This window comes from Syngnathus acus, chromosome 22, assembly GCF_901709675.1.
Source record: "Syngnathus acus chromosome 22, fSynAcu1.2, whole genome shotgun sequence".
In the NCBI taxonomy this organism is placed as follows: Eukaryota; Metazoa; Chordata; class Actinopteri; order Syngnathiformes; family Syngnathidae; genus Syngnathus; species Syngnathus acus.
The window spans coordinates 1,434,825-1,462,105 of record NC_051106.1 but is presented as its reverse complement, the minus strand read 5'-3'; the positions used below and the strand labels follow the sequence as shown (position 1 = coordinate 1,462,105).

At 46.8% G+C, this 27,281-nt stretch overlaps 1 protein-coding gene and 1 long non-coding RNA gene across 2 annotated transcripts; one reads left to right on the top strand and one right to left on the bottom strand.

Moving 5' to 3' along the window:
* Positions 1–34: 34 nt before the first annotated feature.
* On the bottom strand, positions 35–23,051 carry eif2ak3 (eukaryotic translation initiation factor 2-alpha kinase 3). The gene is made up of 18 exons (XM_037241588.1): positions 22,543–23,051; positions 15,912–16,041; positions 9,356–9,550; positions 8,077–8,207; positions 7,693–7,954; positions 7,433–7,604; positions 7,203–7,328; positions 7,001–7,123; positions 6,716–6,933; positions 6,423–6,532; positions 6,077–6,199; positions 5,864–6,013; positions 5,099–5,714; positions 4,720–4,893; positions 4,470–4,643; positions 4,283–4,384; positions 3,868–3,930; positions 35–2,105 (listed from the first exon to the last, which is right to left on the bottom strand). Exons 1-18 carry the CDS (start codon positions 22,821–22,823, stop codon positions 1,905–1,907), a joined length of 3,351 nt encoding a protein of 1,116 aa, XP_037097483.1. The 5' UTR covers positions 22,824–23,051; the 3' UTR covers positions 35–1,904.
* On the top strand, positions 8,402–27,281 carry LOC119116299. The gene is made up of 3 exons (XR_005096258.1): positions 8,402–8,697; positions 15,613–15,615; positions 27,246–27,281. It is a non-coding gene; the product is annotated as an uncharacterized LOC119116299 (long non-coding RNA).

Genomic DNA, 27,281 nt, shown 5'->3' with positions numbered 1-27,281 from the left:
CGGAGGAAAAAAGGGGGTGGAGACACATTGCAAGTTGTTTTGTTTTTTTCAGTTTTATTAAAGTCAGACTTGTAAGAAGTCATATTCTCTCGTTAATAAACGCCAACCCCAAACGGATTGATCAACAGCGTAGAACATAAATAAAAAGCTAAATCAACATATTTACAATTCTGTATGGACAGAGAAGAATGTGTGCCTTTTCAACCCCTTTTTTTAAGCACTTATGCCTTCACATTTTTCCCTTCTCTGTCAGAGCCAAATAAACGGCAAAGAAACCTCCGCAAACAGAAGAGGAACAATCAGTGACGACTTGACTTTGACTTGATGTGGTGATTGTCCGCAACGCAGTGTGCGTGCGCAGCGCAAAAGGCCAGCCAGTGAACGGCACTTGGCTTTCCACGCTGGATAACAATTAGAACAAGAATAATGACAAGATTAAAAAAAAAAAAACGCTCTTATCCCCAAAACGTTAGAAAACGACAATTACGGGAGCACACGACAGTCATGTGACTCACAGCACTTGATCACGTGACCGACCTCAGGTCCAAAATGTAAGCTCTCGGGCCAAAACTGAGGGCAGGCTGACCGGGTGTTCAGTGGCGGCTTCTTTGGCCCACGCTCAGCGCCGCAAATATTACAATCAGAATTACAAGATAAAGTCAGGTGTGTTAAAAAAAAAAAAAAATGTTGGAATATTCAGAGAAAAAAATGGGTGGTTTCCCCCCCTATGAGTGCTTGATGGTCGAATTAAATCTTAATCTTAGATTCTATGAGGAGTTATAAAAATGTCTAAAATTGCGATCCTTGTACATTTAGTGGGGGCAAGTCATTATTTTTCAAAAACCAAAATTGCAAGTTTGGAAAAACCACATTCGGGGGAATAGTCAAAATTCTGGCATTTCATCCAGAAACTAAAAAAAAATTGTTTTTGTGAATCTATCGATTTCAGATTGGCTCGAAATACATTGGGTCATGTCCACACAAAAATGGCTGGATTTACAACAATAGTAACAATAATAATAATGGCACTTTATGAAATATTTTTTTTTTCCAGAATAATCGATTGCAGTGTCATGTCAAAGCACTAGGGGGCACAGTAGGACCGAACCACAAGGCGTTTTGCAACTGAAGAACAAATCCAATTTAAAAAAAAAAAGAACTGTAGTAACAACCGTGTAGACGCGGGCCACAAAACTGCAGTGAGCGAGCCGAGCGGTCACTACAAAAAGCAAGCCGTCGCCACCCTCCAGAGGTCACGCTGAGACATTCTGAAATGTCCTGCTGACTGCTATGCTCCTATTTACAAATTTCCTTCAAAATGGAATGTGGCCTTATGTACACCCAACAGCAAACAAGACCGAAAGAACCCTTTCACACTGAGCTGCACTTGGCTCGCTGCCAACAAGAATGAGCAAAAAGTCACAATTTTGCCAGAAAAATGTCAGAAACAACAATTTAGGGTCTTTCAGGCAGAATAGTGACATTTCTAGTTATATTTTTCTGTCAGTTTTTCTGAAAACTGCTATTAGGCAAATAATGTGGAAATAGCTTGTCAGAAAGTACAGATACAAGCTCAGCGTGAACGGGGTCTTAAAAAAAAAAGCAGAGTAGTAGTAGTCAAAGCACTGGCTTGGGCCATTCATTTAGTCGAAAGGCAATTCAGATCTTCTCCACCCACCGTACATTTAGAAAAAAGAATGTCTCTGTTATCTTTTGGGGGGTCTTCCTAATCAGGCATGTGGCTGAAGGCTGAAGGTCTCTCCTCGTGCTTGTCGTACCTGAGATTTCGAGACTGATGCGTGACAGGAGGGGAAAACATGTTCCAAGGCGCACTTGGCTGAAATCAGTAGCAGTAGTGTAAAAAAAAAAGTCGTTGTCTCGTCTGTCGTGTTGGCGGGGGTGCGTCAGGTGGCGCTGGGCTGTCGCGAGGTAAGTCCTCCTCCCCCGCCCCCCGTCGACGAGGTGCTGTACGTGCGCGAGCGCTGTCGCACCACGGCCAGCCGGCACGGCAGCTCCAGGTCCCGGAAGAGCGGCAGGCCGGTGATGTCGGCCGCCTCGGGACGGTCGCCGGGGATGAGCGACAGCATGCTAAGCACCATGTTCAACTAACGCACAGAGACAACAAATCGGCTTGTGACAAAAATACATTCACAAATGGAATGAGCAATAAATTTGAATATTAGAAGAACAAAGTTGGAGTCCTGTAGGAAAAACAATTGCAATATCAGGAGAAAATGTTTGAATATGCTTAACCAAGATACAGACAAAAAGCATGTGATCAGGTGCTACACCAGGGGTGGCCAACCCGCGGCTCCTTGCCGGGTTTCATGCGGCTCCTTTACGTTCATATCAACATTTGTGGGGTTATTTGTTTGTTTGTTTTTGTGCGTGTTCGCTTCGCTTGAGTTCAATATGGTATTTTCGTCAAACGCGCATGCGCATGAGGTGAAATCCCGCAAAGGAGGAGGGGCAAACCCATTCGAGGAAACAGTGTCAATTTTGCTCTCAAAATGGTAGGGAGAAAATACACAGCTAAACGAAAATATGAAGATAAACACGTAAAGCGTCAAATCTTCAGCGCCACTTCAGCTCACTTCATGCTAATATCGAGCGACTTTCCAAAAGGGACTGAATTTCGCAAGCGCAAGTTGGACATTTTGAAAAGTCAGGCAGAAAAACAGGTACAGTTTTTCCCAAAAATTACGAAGCACTCAGAGACTGTCACACTTGCATTGCATCAACTGGCTTGGAACATTGCACGGGCTAAAAAGCCATACAATGAAGGGGAGTTTGTTAAAAAATGCCTCAGTGACAGTGTTGAAATCTTGTCTCCTGAAAACGACAAACTAAAAGGAATGGTATCAGACATCCAATAAAAAGAATTGCTTCGAGTACCAACAACGGAATACAAGCCAGATTTGAAGATGATTGTTCAAGGCAAGGAATCCACTAAGCAACATGCATAGTAAGTGAATAAACGCTATTGTAAATTATTATGTTTTTGTTTGTGGACTTTGTTGAACTGAGAGTTTGTGTGTGAGACAGTGCACACAATGTTCATTGTTAAAAATGACTGGCCTGTGGTCATAGTACTGTAGGAGTCCATCCATCCATTTTCTGTACCGCTGTATCCCCACGGGGGTTGCGGGCTTGCTGGAGCCTATCCCAGCTGTCATCGGGCAGTAGGTGGGGGACAACCTGAACCGGTTGCCAGCCAATCGCAGGGCACACAGAGACGAACAACCATCCGCACACGCACTCACACCTAGGGGCAATTTGGAGCGCTCAATCTGCCTACCAAGCATGTTTTTGGGGATGTGGGAGGAAACCGGAGTGCCCGGAGAAAACCCACGCAGACACGGGGAGAACATGCAAACTCCACACAGGGAGGACCGGAGGTGGAATCGAACCCGCACCCTACTGTAGGAGTCAATTTCTGTCATTATCATGTTGGTGCGTGACATGATAATGTCACACTATAAATTTGGCTGAGCAGAAGTGTGAGTGTGTGCGCGCGCGTTTGTGTGTGTGAGTGTGCATGTGTGTGTGTGAGTGTGTGGGGGGGGGGGATGTTCATGTGTGCTCATGTGTATGATGTGGCTCTTTGCGATGACACAGTAAAAAATGTGGCTCTTAGTCTCTGACTGGTTGGCCACCCCTGTGCTACACTAATGCTAATGATTAAAAAAAAGAATAGTAAATCAAAATGCAATTTTACAAAATTAAGTTGCAATAATCTCGTGAAAAGAAGAATTTTAGCAATTTTCCCTTTTATATTAAACTAATTTTCCTGTGTGTTGTAAAATACATTTGAAAGTAAAAAAGGTGTGTTTTGTCACCACTAGATGGCAGCAAAGGGCCACTGACCTCGTGAAAGTTGTTTTTGGAGAAAGACTCTGGGAAGCGCAAGGATCGAACCTCCATCAAGGTCTGCAGGAAGACATGACAACTCACGTGAACACCATGCCCAAAGAATTTTTTTTATCAAATAAAACAGACATCAAAGTAAAAAACGATCCCTTAACAATATTGTCACTTTTGTTAGCTTGCACCCCTCATGTGACTGGCCCAGAGTGAACGGAATGAGGTTTCTTAAAGAAGTTACGTTTCCGTTAACAACACAACTGAGTCATCCCATAGAGTGAACGGACCGAGGCTCCTCAGGCAAGTCAAGTCAGAGTAACAACACAACTGAGTCATCCCATAGATTTTCATTTTTGGCTCAAAACTGGCACAGAGGTTCTTCAGGCAGGTCAAGTTAGCACGACACTTGTTGACTCACCCTCACTCTTTCCATCTGCGTCCTAAACGGGTTGAGCAGCTCAAACAGGATCAGGCCCAAAGAGTAAATGTCCACTTTGTGCGAGTACGACTGCCCGGAAAGCTGCCAGGCGAACAACGACAACAACGACAGAATGATAGTAGGAACCCATGTTGGAAGCACAAATGCTCTCGCTGCAGTGACCCACCTGCTCAGGGCTCATGTAGAGCTTGGTCCCCACCTGGCCCGTGTGTCGTGTGAGGAGCGGCGCCGGTGTCAGGGCGCACTGCTCACACTCGTCCTCCTCGTGCTCCATGGCGGTCACCAGGCCCAGGTCGCCCACCTTCACCACATCGTCCACCGTGAAGAAGATGTTGGACGGCTGAGAGACACCGAAAAAGCGGAGCAGCTCTGAGCGGAGCGGCTCTGAGCCTCAGGCCGTTGCTGGCTGCGTTTACCTTGAGGTCCCGGTGCATAAGGCCCTTGCTGTGCAGGAAGTCAACGGCTTCGGCAATCTGGAGGAAAATGTCCAGACACTGGTTGTGCTCCCTCTGCTCGGGCAGGCAGCGCTGGGCCATCCAGTCCTTCAGGTTCTCCTTGCGGCACAGCTGCATTTGGATGTACAGATACACCTGCAGACGGGATGGCACAAATTAGCGGCGCTAAACTAGATCTTGCAGGTAGTTAGAATACAATGGGGCAAAATACCCGTTAAATTGTATGGGGGCGGTTGTAAGCCAAAATGGCAAAACAATATCAAAACTAAGGAGTTTTTGGAGTCTGGAAAAGCAAATCAAGAAGCACGAGACAAAAAGAAGCATCATCAAAATGTTGAACCTTGGGAGACGGCTGCACACGTTGGCCAGCAGGAGTCGGGGGTAGCGCCAGGGCCAGCGAGTTGGGCCGAGGTGGCGAAGAAGAGGAGGGCTGGCCGCTCTCAGGCTGTCGGGTGTGCGATGAAGACAAACCGGTCCTCCCGACGCCGGATGGGTCTGAACGGGTGGCGCCGGAGGCAGAGTCCTCCTCGGCGTCCACCTCAACGCCGGCGTCGCGGTCACATCCCGAGTCCTCAAAGACGATGTCAAAAGAGGACGAGGTGCAGTCACTGGGCCGGTGAGGCAGGCATAGATCAAAGGAGTCGGGTGTGTCGGGGCGGTCTGGCTCGGTCTGGCTGTCCGGTTCGGACTCGAAGCTGCCGTGGCCCAGAATAGGGTAGAAGGACCGGTCGCCGTTGAGGCCCGAGCCTGCTGTGGTGTCGCAGCCGCCGAGGACCTGGTGATGATTGTACCCGTTCACCGGCAGACCGCCGCCCGAGCCGTCGCCCGAGCCGCCGCCCGAGCCGCCGCCCGAGCCGCCGCCCGAGCCACCGCCCAGCAACACAGAATTGGACACGGGTACTTTGACGGACAGCGCCTCCATGTGGTCCACGAAGCTCATTGGCGATTCGGTGGCACTACAAGACAGAAACGGGTCAATTCGGACCTTTGTGGCAACAATGGTTCTGAGCTAGTCTTGCAACGCGGTGTTGCACACAAAATGCTTCAGTTCATGCACGGCTTTGAATCGGCCGATGAAATGGTCCAACCCTGATGTTAGTCTTACCTGGCGTCTTGCAGCCACCTGTGGTCCATCTTCTCCTGCCAGCCCTCGGGGGGGCTCTCCTGCCATGCGTTGAAGTAGCGGATGATGCCGGGGTGCTCCAGCTTGGCCAAGGCCTTCACCTCCCGCATCACCTTCTCACGCGCCACCTCCCTGAAGGAGCCAGAGAACGCCTTTGAGCAACACGGCTCGCTCGGCTCGGATTGGCGACTCCACCTGTTGGGCAGTCGGATCCTCTTGATGGCGTAGTTGCAGTCGTCCACTTTGTTGCGCGCTTCGAAGACCACGCCAAAGCCCCCGCGGCCGAGGCACTGCACGGGCTCAAAGTCTGTCAGGTACCTGAAGAGACACACATGACACCATCTCAGCTCATTTAGCGACACCACATACAAGTTGTTGTTTTTGTTGTCGTGGTGATGGAAAGATATTTTTTAGCAGAGTTTATCTGATTGCATACTTTTATCCTTATTTCATTTTACTCGATTGTACCGCTACAATTGTTCCTTGTTTGTGAGCTCCTTCACTGACGATGGTAATAAAGACAATTCTGCTAATGACGTACCTGGACACATATTTGCTGGAGCGCGTTTCCTCTGCGTCCGGCTCTTTGGATTCAACGACCTCGAGGTCGGTCTTGTCAGTCTGGCACTGCGTCTCGGACTCTTTACGTTGCTTCGGAGGAGAAGAAAACAAAAAACACGGATCAACCAAGATCTACTCGCAGAAAAGACAAAACCGTCCGTGTTTGCTTTGGTAGAAATCCAATCAAAGCTAGCTGGGGTGGGCTCACTTTATTTGTTCCCTGTCCCACCCGTTGTGTGTACTTGAGTGTTCTTTTTGGGCTTGGGGTCTTACCCTGCCGCTGACGGACGCCGACGGGTGAAAAAACTTGCGCACCACGTAGGTGGTGGCGGCGATGCAGAAGACTATGGTGCCCAGGATCTCCTTCCACCAGGGCAGGAGCAGCACGGGGTCTTTGTTCCTGCCGCTCTCGGGCTGAGCCTCGCTTCTCTTGATCACACTCACCGCGCTATCCCGCTTCCCCCGGTAGCGCTTGTTGTAGTAGCCGTTGTCTACGGAAGGAAGGGGGAGGGGCGGATTAGATGTTGACGAGGCCAGCTTGCGGGTCCCGGGTCTCACCGTAGGGATACTGCAGGATGGACAAGGCTCCATTGCTGTACTCGTCATGGGAGAACTTGTCGTTGTTTAGACACTTGTCAAACTCGTCCGAGCCGACCAAGGCCGGAGTCCGAGACGGCGAATCTGCCGAAGAGCAGCGGCGGGGTCAACCCGTGTCGTCATCCCGTGTCGCCATCCCGACTTTGCGAGGCGCTAAACTCACGGATGAGAGGCTTCCATTTGACGGTGGGTAGCGGAATGATGTCCTTCTCGGATCCGATGGCTTTAGACGGAAACTTCTCGGTGATCCTCACGGAGGACTGGAGGTAGAGCTGCCCCTGGAACATCCCTTCAAGAGGGCACCCCAAAATATTCATGATCAATTTCAAGTCATTGTTACGCCCCTGCTGCTGTGTGAGCTTCAACCACATGGGAGCGCAGGTAAACACATACCCAGGTAAACGCTGGATGCCGGAGCATCCTTGGCTGCGTCCGGATTGTCGTCGTCGTCGTCGTCCTCCTCGTCAGTTTCCGAATGGTTGCTGTAGGCCGTGTCGTCAAACAGGCTTATGGGAGTGACTTTACCGCCGCCCACCAGCCAGGCGGAGGCAATGGGAGTGCAGAACTAGAACGAGAGCAAGCCATTTTCTAGCAGACTTACTCCCAAAGGTCCGCTACCTGCGTTTGAGCCAGGCAAAGCCGTCTTTTCTCACCTGGTGTTCCCAGACCAGCTGTCCATCAGCCCCGGTGCTGAAGGCCATCACCTTCCAATCAGGGACGGACACCTTGATGACCAAGTCCAGGTTGTAGTTCTTCTTGTTGTCCGCCTGCTCTTTGGACTGCTCTGTGATTATTTGTGGACGCTCCCCTCGCCACCAGGAGTCCCCATTGGCCATCTCTCCCTCCAGGAAGCTGATGGCTGACTGCGCCTCTGGCACGAGTTTCAGCTCAAAGTTTCCCACGCTGAAGTTCCACCTGAAGCCCCGAAAATAAGCCACACTTGTCATGTGACTTGATACTTTGAAATAAGGCCGGCGTCAGCCCGATACCTATATCAGGGTATGGTTACTCGCCCATGCCTTGAGAATACTACGCACTTCTCCATTCCTGAGCGAGGTCTGATGGCTCGGACGGTCTTCTGGGTCCTCTGAAGCAGGAGCACGTCTTCGCCTTTCGTTTCTTCGGCACCCCAGTGGCTGCAGCCCACCGCAGAGCAGATGTAGCGCAGCTAAAGATGACGAGGCAATTTTTGTCAATGAATAACAAATTCAGAAAACAAATAAAAACTAATAAAACAATAATATAATATACAGTGGAGCCTCGGTTTTCGAACACAATCCGTTCCAAAAGGCTGTTCGAGAAGTGAAATGTTCGAATTCCGAATCATATTTTCCCATTACAAATAATGGGAAGAAAATTAATCCGTTCCAAGCCAAAAAAAAACCCCGCCTTTTTTTAAGCATTTTTTCATTTGCGCATTTTTGTCCAATTGCGCAACTGCAGCGCACCGCCGAACGCGCAACCATAGTGTGTCACCGACCGCGCAACTACACCGCGCTGGTCGCATTATTGTGACAGAGCTGTCGCTAAAATTTTGAAAATATTTTTAAAGTCCTAATGTACTTTCCAAATATTAAGTGGACCTTAGTGCGCAGGGAGCTTAATTTGGTCCGATCGCGCAACCGCAGCACGCCGGGCGCTCAGTGTCGCATTGCTCAGTGGCCGAGTGGTAGAGTGTCCGCCCTGAGACTGGAAGGTTGTGGGTTCAAACCCCGGCCGGGTCATACCAAAGACTATAACAATGGGACCCATTGCCTCCCTGCTTGGCACTCAGCATTAAGGGTTGGAATTGGGGAGTTAGATCACCAAATGATTCCCGAGCGCGGCGCCGCTGCTGCTCACTGCTCCCCTCTCCCCCAGGGGATGGAACAAAATCACACGGGGATGGGTTAAATGCAGAGGACAAATTTCACCACACCCAGATGTGTGTGTGACGATCATTGGGACTTTAACTTTAGGAGTGTCTTTGTGTTTTAGGATGGGTTTACTGCTCCCACTTGCTTCCTTTGGAGGCATGATTAGAGTTGATGCAATCCTCAGAATAACGAGAACGTAATAACGAACGGAGTCAGTTGGCATGCGGGTCCTCTCGGCTCATCTCGCAAGGTTCGACAACCGAATTTCGTCCAACATCCGAAGCAAAAAAATCTCGAATTTTTTGTTCGAATACCGATTTGTTCAAGAACCGGGGCGTTCGAAAACCGAGGCTCCACTGTATATAAAACTGAAGCATTTACAAAAAAATACTAACGTGTTCTGATTCATAAGAAAGAAAGAAAAAACTCAAAATGAAAAAAGTCGTGCGTAATTGCGTACCTTGCCGCTGTAGGCGCCCAGGCCGTAGGTGGTGAGCGACTTGCCGCCGACCAAGACGGTGTCTTCTCCGATGCGGTAGGACGACTCCAGGAGGGACTCCACGCTGAAAGGCACCGCCTCCATACTCTCACGATCGCGGTTCCACTGGAACAAGGCGCCGTCCAGAGACGGGATCACCATCTTGCTGCCAAACACCTGGCGCCCGGTGACAAGGGAAAAAAACGCAGCCATGATTGTCGATGCTTTGGGCTGCTTTGAGTCATTTTGGCTGAATACTTTAGTTTGCTCCGCTTCGTTTCATCATGCTTTTCTTTTTGATTTTGTTTACTTTCTGCATCTTCAGCGACACTGCATATTAGGCAAGCCATGATGACATCATTGCAACAAAAAACTGACCCCAATACCACCAGATCAACAGCTTATATGGGATGGATAGTGCGTGCAAGGCTAATTTAGTCAACGGAATCTCAATATTTACATTCAGGATAGAGATTCTTCCCCCCCCCCCCAAGTCAGTCAGACTTTTGTTTTTTTAAACAGTTTAGGACAGCGAGAGAGGAAAATTGATGGTCGATGGTGATTAAGTGGGCGGTAGGCAGAGGTGATGTCATCTCGTCAAGATGATGAGATTTAGTGAGCTCATTAATGAAGCAGGTGGGGGGCAAGCAGGTGAGTCACCGAGTCGCCGATACTTTAATCCTCGGCTATGTTCCAACACAACTTGTAGAAAAAGAGTTTGTGAGGAAACCTCGCTCCAAGTTTTTTTTTAAATATTCTCGGAACTATAAAGGAATGCAAGTCCGTTGGTTGCGTATCTTGGACGTCTTAAGTACAGAGCTAATTTTCGTCTGATCAATGCACTGACGTGCAATTAAAAAAAAAAATAGCTGGAAGCAAATTGGAACAAGTGGAGAGGCAAATGTAATTTTTGCTAAAAATATCGGCACTTTGACTCCTCCACTTCCACCGGGCCGGAAGACAAATGACGTGCCGGCCGATTCGGACGCTCGTCTATCACGTTGCCTGATTGGCTCACGGTGTGTGAGTTGTCGTCTGTGATGACATCATCTCTTGGCCCAAAACATTACCTCACTCTCCTAATCTCACACGCGCACACACACACACACACACACACACACACACACACACACACACACACTCTTCATCCCTTTACACTCGCCAACATGAGTCACTCCACTTTGATTGACAACCTTGCACTGACCTTTCGACACGCACGCACGCACGCACGCACGCACGCACGCACGCACGCACGCACTTTTTGTGCAGACAAAGCTGTTTTGTGTTTGTCGATGTAAAAAAAGAGCTATAAAAAAAGACAAGAAAGGGGCGCAGTGCGGGGGCTGGGCGGCGGCAGGTGACTGGCTGCCTCCTCTCACGGCGTTTCGGGGGGCCAGCCAATTGCGCGGCGGCAGAGCCCTCCCCGACGGGAGCCTAATCGCCGAGCAGACTGAGTATACGCGCGTGGGCCGATGTAAACGCGTTAGCCGCGGCCTGAGGTGGCCAAGCTGCATTCAGAAAGTAAGGACTTGTGGGGGTGGGGGGGACATGAATACAAATACACACGCACACACACACTCTCGTGGCATAAATCATAACAGATGACGTCACGGCAAAGTCAGCGTGTTGAGAGGTGAGGAGCAGACTTCTTTCTGCTCTGGCCCACTCCAACGCTAACAGGTGAAAATTTAAACAAGCTCAGCAGCTCACTGACACGCACGCACTTGGGTAACTTTTGACGCTGTAAACAATTACCGTTTTTTTCCGTGTATAATACGCAAAATTTAACTAATTTATTGTCCTAAAATCTGGGGTGCGCATTATACATGGGTACAATTTTTTTTTAATTTTTTTTTTTTAATTTAATTTTTTTTTTTTTTTTTTTTTTTAAGAAAATCATGGTACTGGTACGAGTATTGATTTATGTATTGTTCTCTTCTTGTCATGTTGTGAAAGAATGTGGGTTGAATAAATACCGAAAGAACAATAGTGTGTTTGTACTGTGCTCTGGTCATTTCGTCAAAGAAGGGATAATAGTCCTCTTCTCTTCTTGACTGACAATGAATGTGATAGTTTAATACAATCAGCAAATAACAAAATGCGTATTACAGGTAATATTTTATTTCACAACACTTTGCCTTGTTCCTTTCGTCTCTGCTGTTCACTTCAAACACGCTCCATACGAACGCAATGCTCTCGTATCAGACGCTTGCTCGATCACCTGCTCGTTTGCTGTCACAATGTACCCTACACAAATCCGAAACATTTGTTGCGGCTCCGAGTCACGACGAGGGGCAAGTTTTGGTTTCCAAGGGTGTTTTTATTCCTCTTCAACGTCTCTCCCATACAGAGCCGCCTTTTTCACATGTCCGCACGTCACTTTCCTCTCTTTTCATCTGATCGCGGTGGTGCCTTTACGGGCAGTCGGAGAAATCAACGCCAACAAAAAAAATACATCCAGCCTAGTTAAGACCATACCAAAGACTATAAAAATGGGACCCATTGCCTCCCTGCGTGTGTGACGATCATTGGGACTTAAAAAAAAAAGAAAAAAAAAAAAAAAATTGGGTGCGTATTATACATGGGTACAGGCTTTTTTCCAGCATCAACATGCCATTGTTAGGGTGCGTATTATACATGGGGGCGTATTATACACGGAAAAAAACGGTAGAAATTTTACCACAAACATCCTGCATGTGTGTGTTTTGTAATGACACGAAAGGAGGAGGTCTTGAATTGAAGGCGGCTGAGATGACAAAAACCCATCACGGTGAGGATTAAAGCCGCCGTAAAATCTTGCCGCCAAGCCTCACATAATCGTTGAAGGACCAGCGCAGCTTTTTTGTTTCCTCTAATAAACAGTTTGAGGAGAAGGCGGTGAGGAAAGACACGTCCATAAAATAGCGCAAATACAAACGAAAATCTTTTCTTTACGGACGAGACGAGCGGCGTGGGCGACACGGACTCGCCGCAACTGTTGTCGTTTAGCGTTTTGATTTGACTTTTCTTGAAGACGAATGCAGGCGAGCACAAGTTGCCCTTGAAGGTGACATTGGGGTGGAGGTGCAAATGCGAGTTTGCGCCGCTGCGAGCTACCTTCAGGGGCTTTTGACACTTTGGAGCCTCCGAGGAGTGCACGAACACGCACACATAGAAACAACATGAACAAGAAGCTCTCCTGAATTTTTACATCTCAAATACAAAAAAAAGTGAAAACACTTTAAGTCTGAAGCGGGATTTTAACATCTAAATTTAGAACGGCAGACTTGACAAGAGTTGCTCATATATTTCTATATTTCTATTTTGTGAAATGTTGGATTCACACCACGCCACGTTGTGTTTTGATCACCAGAGTGGTTGGGTAGCTCAAAGGGGCAGGGCGGGGCTAGGCACCGTGATGGATGCTGATTGGTGGCCATAGAACGAACAATTACACAAGACAAAAACAAATGTTCTTTAAGTTAACAAAAAATCTAAAACAAAATCCTAAACGAGGCCACACAACTTTCATCAAATCCCAATTTCAAATTTTTTAAAATTATTTTAGAACCCTAACCTTCGCTAGAAAGTCAAAACCAAACAAAAAATACCTCGATCCTCATCAAATCCAGAATCTAAAACCACCACTTAATCTTCGAATCCCGAATTGAGCTCGCAAACTTTATAACAGACAGCAAGGCGTACTCCGAACTCTGACAAGAGCATCAGGGTTTCAATCCCGGATTAAGGTGTCAAGCAGGGGTTGATTAGCCATCCCATCCACATGCACACGCGGGGGCCAGAATTCACCCCCCCTCCCCTCCGAGAGCTCGGCCTCAGTGCCGCTCCAATGTAGGCGATTTTAAGACGGCGTGTGCGCGTGTACCGCTGTCTGTGTTTGTGTGTGTGAACCTCAACGCTCAACAAAAAGTGATAATCTCCTCCAGGCTAAACCGCTCCTCTTAGCAGAGCGAAGAGGGGTGGGTGGGTGTCTCGGCATGTTTACATGTTTCTCATGTAGGCAACGCCAACGCCTGCTCAACTGTTCCAAGTGCAGCGAGTTCAGCGGCTGCTCTTAAAGAAGGGGTGCCCTGGGATTAAAGGGGGAGGGGCGAAGTGTGTGTGTGTGGGGGGGTGTCTTTGAAGAAAAGACGATTCGTATTTTTTTTTCTTTTGTAACGTGAGCTGATTTGTAACTTGACGCTGTTTAGGGATAGCTTCAATTTTTTTGGCCTTAAAGGACATGTATCATGTAAAAATTGACTTTTTTTTTTGCTTTTAAAATAATTTTCTTGAGTATCTGGAGTATCCAGGAGAGTAGAAAAATGTAATACAGTGGAGCCTCGGTTTTCGAACGTCCCGGTTCTCGAACAAATGGGTATTCGAACAAAAAATTCGAGATTTTTCGAACAAAAAATTCAAGTTTTTTTTGCTTCAGATGTCGGACGAAATTTCGGTTGTCGAACGTCGCGAGCTGAGCCGAGAGGACCCGCATGCCAACCGACTCCATTCGTTATTACATTCTCGTTTGAGGTTTGCATCAACTCTAATCATGCCTCCAAAGGAAGCAAGTGGGAGCAGTAAAGCTGATCATGGCGAAAAGAGGAAAGTAGTGCGCAAAACGGTTGAATTTAAAAAAGAATTAATCGCAAAATATGAGTCCGGTGCGTGTGCCAGAGTAGGCGCGGGGGTTTTGCATGGCAAAATCGACAATAAGCTCGATCCTGAAAAACAAAGACGCTCTTGAAGTGATGTTGCGAGAGGGGCGACTGTGCTTACCTTTTTGAAATTAAGAAAACGTTTTTGCTGTTTTCTTTCACATGATCTTTGAAATGTGGTCTTTCATTGGTAAAAATAAAAAAAATGTTTTGATGTGCTTTTTTTTTCCCCCTTACAATTTAAAAAGATATCTTTTACTATTAGAATGAAACACACAAGCGAGTTGCTACAGATACGGCAATACATTCCCCAGCCTAGCCTACTCTATTAATTCAGTTTATTATTTATATTATTTATTTATACATTACCTACTCACTTATTTATGCAGTTTATGGTGTAAAATAATGAAAAAATGCTTTAAAAAAGCGTTTTTTTGCTTAGAACGGATTTTTTTTTTTCCATTGTTTGTAATAGGAAAACATGATTTGGAATTCAAACAATTCACTTCTCGAACAGCCTTCTGGAACGGATTGTGGTCGAAAACCGAGGCTCCACTGTATATCCCTCCAGGTGCTGCAGAGGTACTGTTGAGGAAAGCGACCTCTAATGCTGGACTTTAAGGTGACCACTACAGGGCTTCTGTCTGTTTTTTACATCGCATCCATTGGGGCGGGACAAACCAAACAAGGTAATGGGTGTTGCCAAACGAAAATCTGAGTAATAAACATGGCGGATTAGCCAATCCGCCTTGTATAAAACCAATCCGCCTTGTTTATTACTCGGTAAGACTTTTGTAGTCCAAACAACTCAAGGATTCCAAAGTGAAGAGATCAAATCCTTGTTGGATGCATCAACGCTGTTTTCACTTCTTGTGGGTCTATTTTGAGGAGTTGTATCAGATGAATTGCATCGAAGGTGCTGTATTATTTTTGGTAACACAATGTGTTTAATGCATTCGTTAGCTTCTCGCTAGCGCTAGCATTGGCTTACTTCGTAGTTTGACTGCAGTGCGTTTACAAGATGTTCATAAATATTGTGAGGGGATTTATTTTATTATGTGTCATGTATGGTTGGATGGACAAGTCTTCGGTCGTTGATCTCTTTTAATCAAAAAGCTTGCGGCGCAAGTAAACACTACCTCGTTTAAATAAAGCAACAACAACAAAAAAGTAACGCTACCTCGGCTAAAAAACTACAAATATGTTGACTGGAAAGGGAGGCGCGCATCTTGCAGCGTGTGAAGTATCTCATTTGCATTTAAAGAGACCGCACCAAAACGGCTTGCTCTGAGCCGCACCTCAGAACAAGTAGAAAAGAGGGACCTGTGATGGTATTAAAACGAGGAATTCAGACAAAAAGCATCGCTGTTCCACTTTGTATAGACCACAACTAAATGAGTAAAATAGTAAAATAGTAGAATTTATTACCGTGATATTTGGGCTTTAAGTATCAATTATCGGCTGGTATCGGCTGCCACCACGATTACCCAATATGTTCAACTCAAAATTACAATTACAAATTTGAACTCGCATCAACATTGCGGTCGGTCGTCATAACCTTTTAGGCAAGTGACTCTCAACCGGTCCGTGAGGACCCAAAAGTGGGTTGTGGAGTAGTTTTGGGTGGGTCGCAGACAGGCAGTAAAAATTTGCAGGCATCCCTCAGGTACACACACACACACGACAGTTACGTCAGTACATTTGCACGCTCTCTTATTATTGTCACACAATGGATATGTGAACACAAATGATGGCGCAACACGTGGACAGACACGGTAACAATCGTGTGCTTGAAATATGCAGATCGCCGTTCCACAACAAAGACATTTGGCTTGCTTTGGTGGAATAATTTTGTTTCTGGAACGCCAGATGCTATTTTGGGAAATTATTGGGGGGGGTACCTCAGGTTTGCTGAGGCTGGAGGACACCAGGCAGCCTGAGCCGACGTCCAGGTCCCACTGTTTGCGCCCCTGGTTGTGCGGGTCCAGCGCAGAGATGCGCCCATCAAGGGTGCTGATGATCACCAGAGACCTGCGTAAACAATCCAAACAAACGTCAGACTACACAAAAGCTGAGCTCAAGCATTTTCTTCAGAACCCTTTAACCAGCTTTGTGGCTTCAAATTCTAATTTGAAAGACACTCAGGAGAACATTTGGCGAGCGGCGCCCTGTTGATGGGCGGGACTTTGCGGCGAACATCGCCGAAGCCTGCCGGCCCCGCCCATTGTGCCGCACCGGCTGTCATTCAAGCGTCAGGCCGCAGGGGTGGACTATCGATTGGATGGCTGCTGCTGCGGGACACAACCTTTCCGATGTGATTCGTTTCTCCCTTTTCTACTTCAAGGGGCTGAGGACAATGCAGAAATGCCGCTTTAGGAATGATTGATGATTTGATTGGGCTCGATTCTGACTGGCAAACGGCTTTCTCGGTCATGGCGGGCCCGCACGCAACAGAGCGCACCAACTTGAGTGGCTCTGAGCAGCCGCTATTGATCAGAAGGAATCCGTGACGGATGGCGGCTATCGAACAGCTCTTGAGCATCAAGGAGCGCCGGAGCGCCAGAGGACGTGTCGTTCCGCAGGCAACTAAAGGCGGGATTGTTCCCGATCGATGGGAGGAAGTTTCCTCTGATTGTGCACATTGCCTGTGAAGACCGAACGCTGTGGTGGGGAAGAAAATGAAATGAATATTTGAAGGCAAAGCAAGTAAGGCTTTCCCATTGAATGCTAAAGAACTCAACAGTCAGAATTAGGTTCAAACGTTTCCAAAAATACAAACATGGTAACAAGGCGTCAAAGATAAGATGATCACCGCCTCCCGCTGGAAGAAAAAAAAAAATCAGCTCCTGGCATTATCAGGCGTGCTAAGAAAAATATTGTTTTGCCCTTCTCTCGGCCGCCAATGAGAAAAGGAATCGACTCGCCCTTTCTATTGGCTCTTGGGCCTGCTCACGTAAAGCCGATTGGCTGTTGCTAAGCAGTGGGTTGAGGACCCGCCCCTTTCCAATCTCGCCGAGGAAGGAGAAAAAGAAGTCACAGAGTACAAGTGAAGATGGAGATCAAAAGCTTTTGTGGGGTGCTGATGAAGTGAGGGGGGTCGGAGCGTCCTCATATGGCGCTGATGGAGCAAATGAGCGGAGCGGCGGCCAAGCCAAACAAAAGACGATACCCTAGAAAAAACTAAACACAAAAACACTACAACAGCCCCACGCAGCGAGTCCAGCTGCGGGCGGTTTATTTCTAAGAGCGCTTATCAAAGCTATGTCAGCCGCATCTTGGGGCTCCGCAAAAATAATTAGCGATAAATCACTCCGACAGACGCAAGCCGGCATGCCGACATAAAAACAAACGTCTTCCATCCAGCAGTCATTTTGTGCAAGGAACTACGCTGGAATGAGCGCAGGATCTTTAGTGAACAAAAGTAGCGCTTTGCCGCCCAATGGAGGCATCTTATTGGCAAGGCCTTGAAGTGAGTTGAGGCACTTTTTTTAGACAAAATTAGTGCTTTGCCACCATCTATGGGGTATCTTGTGACTTGCGGTGATTCGTTTAGACAAACGCGGAGATCTTCAGGCAGTTGAGGAGCTTAATTCAGACCAAAGTAGTAACTTGTTTCCATCATGCAGCATCTACAGGCAATTCTAAACGCAAATGAAAACATTTTCACCTTCATCACACAATGCAACGGCAGCAGCGGTGAGCAACTTTTAGCAACAAATTGACCCGGCGGTGAATAGGGAAGGAGGTTGAGGAGGGGCGAGGCTGCCTAACAGCGGCTCGTTAGTGTCGCGCCATCATCGTGTCCTCATGGCGGCGGAGCGTGAGGAGCCAATTAGCCCGGCGCTCAGCCGCCGCTCCTCGGAGACAAGCGCACGCTCGCAAGAGGTGCTAAAGTGAGCTGTAAACACACTCCATTCAAAGAAAGCGGCACAGCGCGGCGCAATGTTTACATCTGGCAGGTCTCCAAGGAGAGCCGCCGCAGCCGCCGCCAATCAGGAGGCGCCGAGCGCCGGCCGCCAGCCAACGGGGCCCGTGTTGTTCTCCGGCGCTCAGTCCAATGGGCAGGCGGCTGTGTGTCGAACCGGCCAATGGCAGCGCGGGGCTGCTTGTAACCATGCGACAAGGCGAGTGGCGAGGAGCGTCCAAAATACGAGCGCGTGGGGAGCACGTGCCGGGGAGAAAGTTGAGAATGCGGCGACCTGCGCTCGGGCGGCCGCACCCAAAGTTGAGAAGGCGCACTCCAAATTCTTTGCACCAAAATGCATTTCAAAGGTGAAAAGAATGTTTGAAAGCCGCTTGTCAGACATTGACCAAGTGGCAGAAAATGTCTTTTAAACGCAGACGGAGAAGTTGTGAGGCAATAACTATAGAAAATTTAAAATCCAAATTACAATAAACCACAAAAGTGCTGATAACATTTACTACTTAACTGGACACGGAGACACATGAAGCAGGTCATGTTAAGTTATTTTCAGATTTAAAAAAAAGTCACTTTATAGGGCAAGAAAGCTGGCGACGAGACATGATGCAAACCAGAGGTGGCCACATTAAAAAAATGATTCCTGTCATTACAAATTTAATTCCTGTCTGTCTTTGTCCAAGTGTCAAAGTCAGGGGAACTGCAGAGTCAAGGGTGTGGTTTTTAGGCAGTTCAAAAAAACACACAGAGAGACTCGTCTCTTCTTGCTTGCATAAGCGCGCTGAGCTCCGCATGGTGCTCTCTTGCCATGTCGGCTCGCACGTGCTCAAATCCAAACGGCGTGGCGCCACGCTCCCGGCAGCTGATTGGCCCAGCCGCCGCCGCGCGATTGGTTGTTGCCAAGCAGTGAGTGCAGTAAAAACAAGACAGCGTGCTCCGTCCATCCTTCGACTGGCTACCGGCTTGTTTTTCCTCCTCGCTCGCCTTCTCGGAGCATCCCACCTTTTTTTTTTGCCTTTGCCCCACCCAAAGTGCTGCAGTGCTGCAGGATGCGTCCTGCTACCAACTTGTCAAAGGAGCTCGTAAATCCAATCTGCTGCCCGGGAAACAACTTTTCAAATCACAATAGACGACTCTTCATCTTTCTGAGCTAAATGAGCACAACATGGCACCGCAATGCAAAATGCAGAATCCTGCGTATGCACGGGCATGGCACCTATAAACTTTTTTGTGGGTCTATGTATTCATGAGGGCGATGTCTAACCAAATTTCATGTTGCCAATTGAAACTGACTTTGAGGGGACATTTTTTTCCAAAACTAAAATGGCAAACCTCCTGCATGTATGGTTCCAAACATTTTTACACACAATTTTAAACACAATTTTTACCAAATTTCCACTGTAAAATGAAACGAGCTTTGGATTTTAGAATTTAATTCAATTTGTTCAATTCTCTATGGTGCTAACGATTCAGAGCAAAACAGCTGACTTGCGTTGACTGTTCGGATTCTTGAGATTTTTTTTGTGAGTGAGTCAACTCCCGATTGACATGTTTACCAAATTACTTGGTGATAAGTCCATCTGGTTTTGGGGGCTCTGTTTTGTTTTTTTCCCCAAGTCAAACGGCAATAAATCAGAATTGCCAAAACGAGCACCTTTCTGTGTTTTAGCAGAACTAGTGTGTGTGACGAGTCTGACGACACATGATCGAGAATGTTTTTGTCCTGAAAAGGACATTCTGGTTAGACAAAAAAAAAACAAGTCCACCTCACGCGTGCTAGAAAACTTTCCCTCACACTTCATTCACATCCTCGACTGGCCTATCATATTGAGGACAGCTCTATTAATATACTGTCCCTGGTTACCCGCCATGCGACCACTCAAACTAAGTCAGCAGGACTTTTTTTTTTTTTTTTTTTTTAAAACATAAAAATATGAACTCCTACCAAAACATGAACACCTCCTTTTCCTCTGCAAGCTAACTATAGCCAGACCCGTGTGGCCCTGCCGCTCAAATCCTGAGCAGCGGCCCGTCTCTCAGACGCCATTGGCCGACGGGACGGCCAGCCCGGCCCATTGGCTGTTGCTAAGCAGTGGGGTTGCCGCACGGGATCCGGAGCTGTTGGAGCCCTGAGGGTGTTAAGGGCGGCGGCGCAAAGGAAGGTGGGGGAGCAGGTTCAAACCTAACCTCCCGAAGGCGGGAGGGGTGACAGTGGAATCGGGTGAAGGATGCTGTGATTTTTTGTTTCCGGTGCTACTTAGTGAAAAAAGTTTGACAAACAGCACTGCAGTCCTTCCCACTTGCTGCGATGATACTACAGATGCTATCTTTGAGTTTTGAACAAATATTGAACAAAAACATTTGAGTGACTCAATTTGTCAACAGGGGAAGCGACTTACTATACGCAGGGGCCCTGTCAGTCTTGGAGGTACAGAAAGGTTTATGCATGCATAATTCACGCGTGTGCATGTAAACACGTCATCTCGGGGGAGGGGGGGTCCTACATTTACAGGTGAGCCACTGACAGCAGCAGCTGCTGATCAAAGCGTACAACTGCAAAATTAATAGACGACGGGAAACAAAGCACACAATGGAACACACCTTTCAAAATATCACAGGAACATTTTTAAGGTGGCAAACTGACAACTAATACGCAAAAAAGTCTGATATTCAGCAGGGTCAAACTTTTGATAATCGATTAATCAGCCGATGAAACTGTACATTGCAGCCTGTTGCGCTTTGCCGCATCGCGTTTGATGTGTGCACGACCTGGGCCAAGTTCAGCGGCAATCCTCCTGACGGCTGGATGGAAAGCAGGCATGCAAACCTCAGAGGACGTCACACGAGGGAGCGACATGCTTCTCCTGTGAACTAGCTGAACGGGGCATAGCTAACAAAGAACACACGCAAAGTCGAGTGTGCGCTCTTATTTGTAATCTGTACCATTTTGGTGCTGACTGACGCGTTGCAGTAGACGCAAGCGATGCGCTACAAAATCAGCCTGCAGCCTCAACAGGCTGCCGCCCATAGCACAATAAAAAGCCAATTGGGGCACACTGACATTTCAAACATAACAACAACAACCACCACAGGGAATTGGATGTAAATATGTCAATAGATGTAGACCAGGGGGTTTCAACTGGTTTTGTCCGAGGGTTTTTGCGACCACTTTTATAACCAAAGGACCACTGCTTTGGCAGAATATTATATTATTTTGCACTGAATGAGGATAGACCTATACAGGCTATTTATTTGTATCTGTATGTCTATTTTGAGAATCTCAGCTACGTTTGACATAATTTGGATGGGTGAATGATTCACAAAATTAGGTGGCAAATAAATTAAAATAATAAATCAATTTTATTTTTAAAAATGTTACAATTATTTTTCATTTCCAATTTCGCGGACCACCTGCAATACCGCCACGGACCACTAGAGGACATAGGACCACCGGTTGACAATGGTGTGTAGAACATCAACTGATGGAATATGAACGCTAAGTTGACATGTTTGCTACTCATGTTGACATGATCTGATTTTGATTTACTCTGTGCCATCTTTTTGTTCTGACATTTTGTTGGGTTCCTATACGAACTCGTCAAGACCTCAGCGTATATAAGAGCTAACTTAGCTATAAATGAAAATTATAACCACAACAATAGGCATGTTGATTAAGTAGCGATATGGCCGCTAATGAGGGAGGTTTTATGGAAAGAAAAGATTTTAGGACGATATTGGCTTCAAATTGTACCTCCGGCAACGACAATTCATATTACTTTTGACAAAAAAGATTTTTATTATTACACAACTGTACAGTTAGTAGCACAACAAACATTTAAGTTGTCGTGGTTCGCCTAAAGATCCAAATTGCGCCCAGCATGCCTCAATCTTAATCGCATGCAAAAACTCATCACAATCTTTAGTTTTTAAAAGTAATCTCCAATGAGGCGCCTTTTGCGACAAGGCTCTGGCCGTTATGGCAGTCATGTGCAAGTGTACCTAATGACGTGACCGGAGGGGGCTATTTATATTTTGTTTGGGATCACAGAGCAGACAAGGAACATAAAAACAACTTAATAGCAACAAAAGAAATATTATGGGGGTTTTTTTTGTCTGTTTTATGTGCTTTGGAAGCAAACGATTCTGGGGCGGAGGGGTCCTTGCTGGGCGTGTTGTGATGTCGCCCCATCCGAGCTGCCACATCACCCCCGCCCACGTGCGTTGACCACAACATGCACCAAAAATCTAAAGACAAATATTGCAATTTTCAATTTTTACAACTTTTACATAACTTTCATTGTTTCACCGCTTGGTTTCCGTTGCTGTGCAATTTGTCAGCTGGCTAACTCTTGTTTTAAGAATTTAAATGGCACGATAAAAAAAAAGTTTGAAATACAGTTGGAAAATAAAAACAAAAACAAAAAGACATTGTCCGGTTGATTGTTATTTGGGGATGCAGGGCGTCTTTAAGGTTATTTCGGTCATTAGTGAAGTTAGGAAGGCGAAAGCTTTGAAAGTTGTTTTATATAAGCGCTCGGTGGGAAGGGGAGACGTGTTCATGATGTTGGCCAGCTCGGCATCGTCGTGTTCCGTGTCACATCCGCCTCGCTTACCTCCTCATTGGGAAACTTCCGTGACGTTCTCCACCGCAGGACGCCTCGTCTTCGGCGCTCGGCGTCCCGTTGTCCGCGACGTCCTCCACGGTCACATCCGCCACCGCCGGGCGTAGCTTCACCGCTCGGTGTCCATCACCCGTGCCCCTTGTGGCAAGCCGGGGCTTCCCGTCGGCGACGACCGAGCCCAAAGTGTGCAGGGTCCCGATTCCGACGAGCACGTTGAGGAGCAGGAGCGCCAGAGAAATGCTCGCGTTTCCAAAGCGAAGCCCCCTTTCCATTTGGAAGGCTGGCTCATTAGTGAAGCAGCAGATTTACATGCCACTGCTCGGCCGTGTAAATCTTTACATCCAAGAAAAATAATCGTTTGTGTTATGAGTGTCAATAAAAGTTACGTCCTAGTTTGCCCTAAAGTGCCCTCTCTTCTTCTCATTAATGTAAACACAGCCACGGGAAGAGAACGCAGCGTTATCCTCTTTATACTTGATGCAAGACTTGCCGTGGTTACGATTCGAGGCTCCGCCTTGTTTCCATACAGTGATTGGACGTTGAAAAGCATGCGTTCGTTAAGACCACTTTTCGTTGACTGGAGAAGTGTCAATCAAAAGGGGCGGCATACTCAGCACAAGCTTATTGGGCCGACTACCCGTCACTCAAGAAGAAGCCCGCGGAAACGACCAACTTCAATATCAGTGCATCTGACTGGCCGAGTCTCGGACGTCCAAGGCGTCCAATCGGAGAGGCGATTGTGGTAAACAACACCGCGATTGGCTAATGTGTTGCCCTGTTTACAAGAGGAGATAACTGCATTGGATACTCCAGTCGTCAATCAGCAGTGGTTGTCGAGTCGCCCGATGCAAAAACATCAACGTGGCTCCCACTACACAGTTGTCGGTATATTCTCTTCCTGTGGTCAAGGGTTATCTTCCGACAATTATCAAGTCGAAACTAAATAATTAATCAAATTTAATGAGGGAAAAATTGACGTCGAGATCACAAACAAAATAAAAATCTAATTTAAGTCGCGTAAGATACAATGGAAATAATAGCACCAATAATAGCAGTATAAAAAATAGATGAATAATTGGCCTATATTTTACTTTTTGCATTGGCAGTTTTCATTGAAGAGACGACAGAGACGGAATTATCTTGCTGAACAAAAAATAAATAAAAAATTTACTAGCTCACAGCTAGTATTGCACCAAAATAGCGTTTATACAGTGAGTGACGCAGACGTTTGCAAGTACAACTCTGCAGAAACAGTCCAGCCCACCAGAATCAATCCCTCCCATCAGAATCAAGTCTCCCTCGTCGTACACTCCAGATTTCGAGTGGGGTCTGATTGCAGAACGCAGAGGGGTATCACTCCTCCCACAGCCTGCTAAATCACACTCCGCCCCTGTTCTCACAACGCCCAACTTGGAGTCTTCTACAGCCTGCCCCTAAGTGGAGGCAAGTGGTAATCGCTGGGGTGAAAAGTGAGCGACTGATTTGATTGACTGAAGAGGCGTGAATTGAGAGACTGCTCGCTGACTTTGTAAGTAACATAGCACAAACATAATGCTTTATTTATTATGCATTTGTTTGCGTCCTGGAGCAGTCACAGAACCCTCCTTCTCCTATGAGAGTGCGTTCAGTTGGACTGAAATGGGGCTTCTACATGGAAGAATAAACCGTCTGCATTGTGACTCGCGCTTGTTTTTACATTTTTTGCACTGTTCCAGCCTTACCTGCCTGGGTTACTTCACAGTATACTTTTATTAGCCAATATGAATATTTAGTAATTTATTGATTTTTTCATTTTTATTAGAATAGAAAAAATGAAATACTTGAAATGCTTCTTTCCAGTGGCGTAGCCAGGAATTTTTCCAGTAGGGGCGCGCGCCCACAGGAAAAAAAATCGAACATCACCCACGCCGTTCGCTGATCGCTAAAACAACATCCGGGTCCGGGAGGCAAACGGTGAATGGATAACATCGCGCACATAGAATAGCGCAAGCACATTCGCGCAAGACCGAAAGAAAAAAACGGCATGAAAATGAAGAATCGAAAAAGCTCGATTTTTTTCAACCGGGGCGCAGGGAGTCCTAACCGGGGCGCCGCCCCGGCTTGGCTACCGCCACTGCTTCTTTCCACAGAGAAATTGAAATTCACCCAGTTAGGCCTAACTACAACCAAGAAACAAACCCGGGTTGGTATGGGGTGCAATCTGTTGTGCTACTTTGCATGAAGCATCACTGTACACAAGACCGATTTAAATGATCTGTTCTTTTTTTCCATTTCAGGTTTTGTAATCACGAAGTGAAACCTAGGCTGCAGAGAAACTGCGCATGTTCACTGCTGTTATTGTGCGTCAACTATACTCCGCAGGGGTCCCCAAACTTTTTCCTGTGAGGGCCACATAACCTTTCCCTTCTCTGATGGGGGGCCGGGGTCAGTTTGTAACAAAAAAAGTGTGACGATTGCAGGAGTGCCTAAACGTAAAAATGTATTGTTTTCCAGAAAGCACAAGCAAATAACCCTTACTGGATTCCTCACAGAACAAAAGTCAGGAAATAAATTATAACACTATTCAGGAAATACTAAATAATAACCAAATAACCTTCTCTGGGCCTGCATCTGCCAGATGACTGGTTCAGCTGAGCTTGGCGTACAAATGTAGTATTCTGCTGAGCTAACAGTCCACTTTTGAGCTTTGAGAGTTTGTCTGCTCGCATTTGGCCTTGCAAGCTATCATACTTGTCTGCGACGGGATGCATAGTGTCGCCGCAGATTGTATTCTTTGAATACCGCCACCGCCTCTTGACATGAGACAGACAGCCTTTTCTTTGCATTGAACAAAAAAATAATCGTTTGTCCACTGCAAGTTAAATGCCCTGCATTCTGAATTAATTTTTCTCTTACCTAATCTTTTCGCTATTATTCCGTTCTCTCTTTGAGAGGGGCGGGTTAAAGATTTTTTTCTGGGGGTTGCCAGATAGGGGTACAGACTGCAGAAGGGTGGAACAGAATGTCATGTTATATGCGTGCATGAAATACAGGGTCCGGCAAAATGATCTGACACGTTTGTAGGTTTAATAAAATGCAAATAAATTAAAGAAACAAAAACGTTTTTTTTATTTTCGAAAAGTACATATTAATTGATTGATTGATTGATTGATTGATTGAATATTTATTGATCCCCAGGGGTGGGGAAATTCAGGCCCCAGCAGTATCCACACCACAGAGTGGGTATACAAAAGACACACAGATGGCATGAGCGCAACTCAATAACTCTCATAAGGCTGCCACACAACGGCGCCACAAAGAAAGTCAGAAAGTGCTCAAGATAAAAGCCATCAAAGCAAATCAAAGCTAAAAGACAAAGGAAAAAAAGTAACAGCGGCCAACCAGCACCCCCAATACAAGAGAACACCCCAAAACACACAAAATAGCCTCCACGGGGTCCATCGACAGGTGTAAGGGCAGTCCAGTTCAACGGCGCCCAATGGACCGTGGTCGTGAATCGGTGAAAACATCACAAAGCAGGCAAACGTGTGAGCAGCGTCCCGGGCACCCAGCCGGGGCACGTGCAGATGGTCACCACGGGGCTAGCGTGGCGAAAGTCGTTGGTACCGACGAGCACGAGGGAGCGGACTCCCCACAGGGGTTGCGGCTGCAAGGCCAAGGCGAGGGACCCGGTCATCACTGGCCGGATAAGCAGGAAGCCGTCGTAGAGTTACGCCGGCTCAACCGATGATCCCGGTCCCAGGAAGAAAAAAATAAATAAATATCCGATCCGAAGAGATACCGAGGTGCGGTAGAAGGCACCAGCATCGCCGAATGGACAAAAAGACAGAAAGAAAAAGGAGAAAAGAAGGAAATAAAGAGGAAAAGAGAGAACACTGCTGGGAGGCAGCCACTCACGGCGCCATACCAAGAAGAAAAAAAAAAAAAATATATATATATATAATGCCATTTTGTTTCGTTTTGTATCGTTTCATTTAATTTTCGTGTCATTTTCGAATAATGTTATTTTGGTCTTACCACTGCCAAATTTTCTGGAGTTCTGGCGGTGCGAGGTCGGCCGGTTGATTTTCGTTTCAATGCTGATCCACTGGCTCTGAAGTTAGTAACCCATAATAAGATCGTGTTTCGAGTAGGTACGGGATCATGTCTACCAAGTCTGAAGCGCAAACGGAACGCTCGTTGTGTTGCAGTTACAGATTCGTTCTTGATAAACGTTTCCACAATGAAAGCGCGATGCTCACCGGTCCAATTCATGTTAGCAACTGAAACGAAACAAAATACAGTCAAACCTCGGTTTTCTACCACATTCCGTTCCAGAAGGCGGTTCGAGAAGTGAATCGGTCGAATTACGAATCTATTTTTCCCATTGCAAATAATGGAAATAAATTTAATCCGTTCCAAGACAAAAAAAAAGAAGCCTTTTTTAAGCATTTTTTCATTTGCGCATTTTTGTCCGATCGTGCAACTGCAGCGCACCGCCGAACGCGCATTCGTAGCGCGCCGCCGACCGCGCAACAGCACCGCGCTGGTCGCATTATTGTGACAGAGCCGTCGCTGAAATTTAGAAAATATTTTTAAAGTCCTGATGTATGTACTTTCCAAAATTTAAGTGGACCTCAGTGCGCAGGGAGCTTAATTTAGTCCGATCGCGCAACCGCAGCGCGCCGGGCGCACACTGTCGCATTGCTTTAAAGAGCGTCTTTGTGTATTAGGATGGCTTTACTGCTCCC

Coding starts and splice junctions, on each gene's coding strand:
- eif2ak3 (XM_037241588.1), bottom strand. CDS start 22,823: ATGGAAAGGGGGCTTCGCTTTGGAAACGCGAGCATTTCTCTGGCGCTC. Junction 7,955..8,076: donor CCTCGCTCAGGAATGGAGAA/GTGCGTAGTATT, acceptor TCGGGGCTTCAG/GTGGAACTTCAGCGTGGGAA. Junction 6,200..6,422: donor TCCAGCAAATATGTGTCCAG/GTACGTCATTAG, acceptor GTGTCTCTTCAG/GTACCTGACAGACTTTGAGC.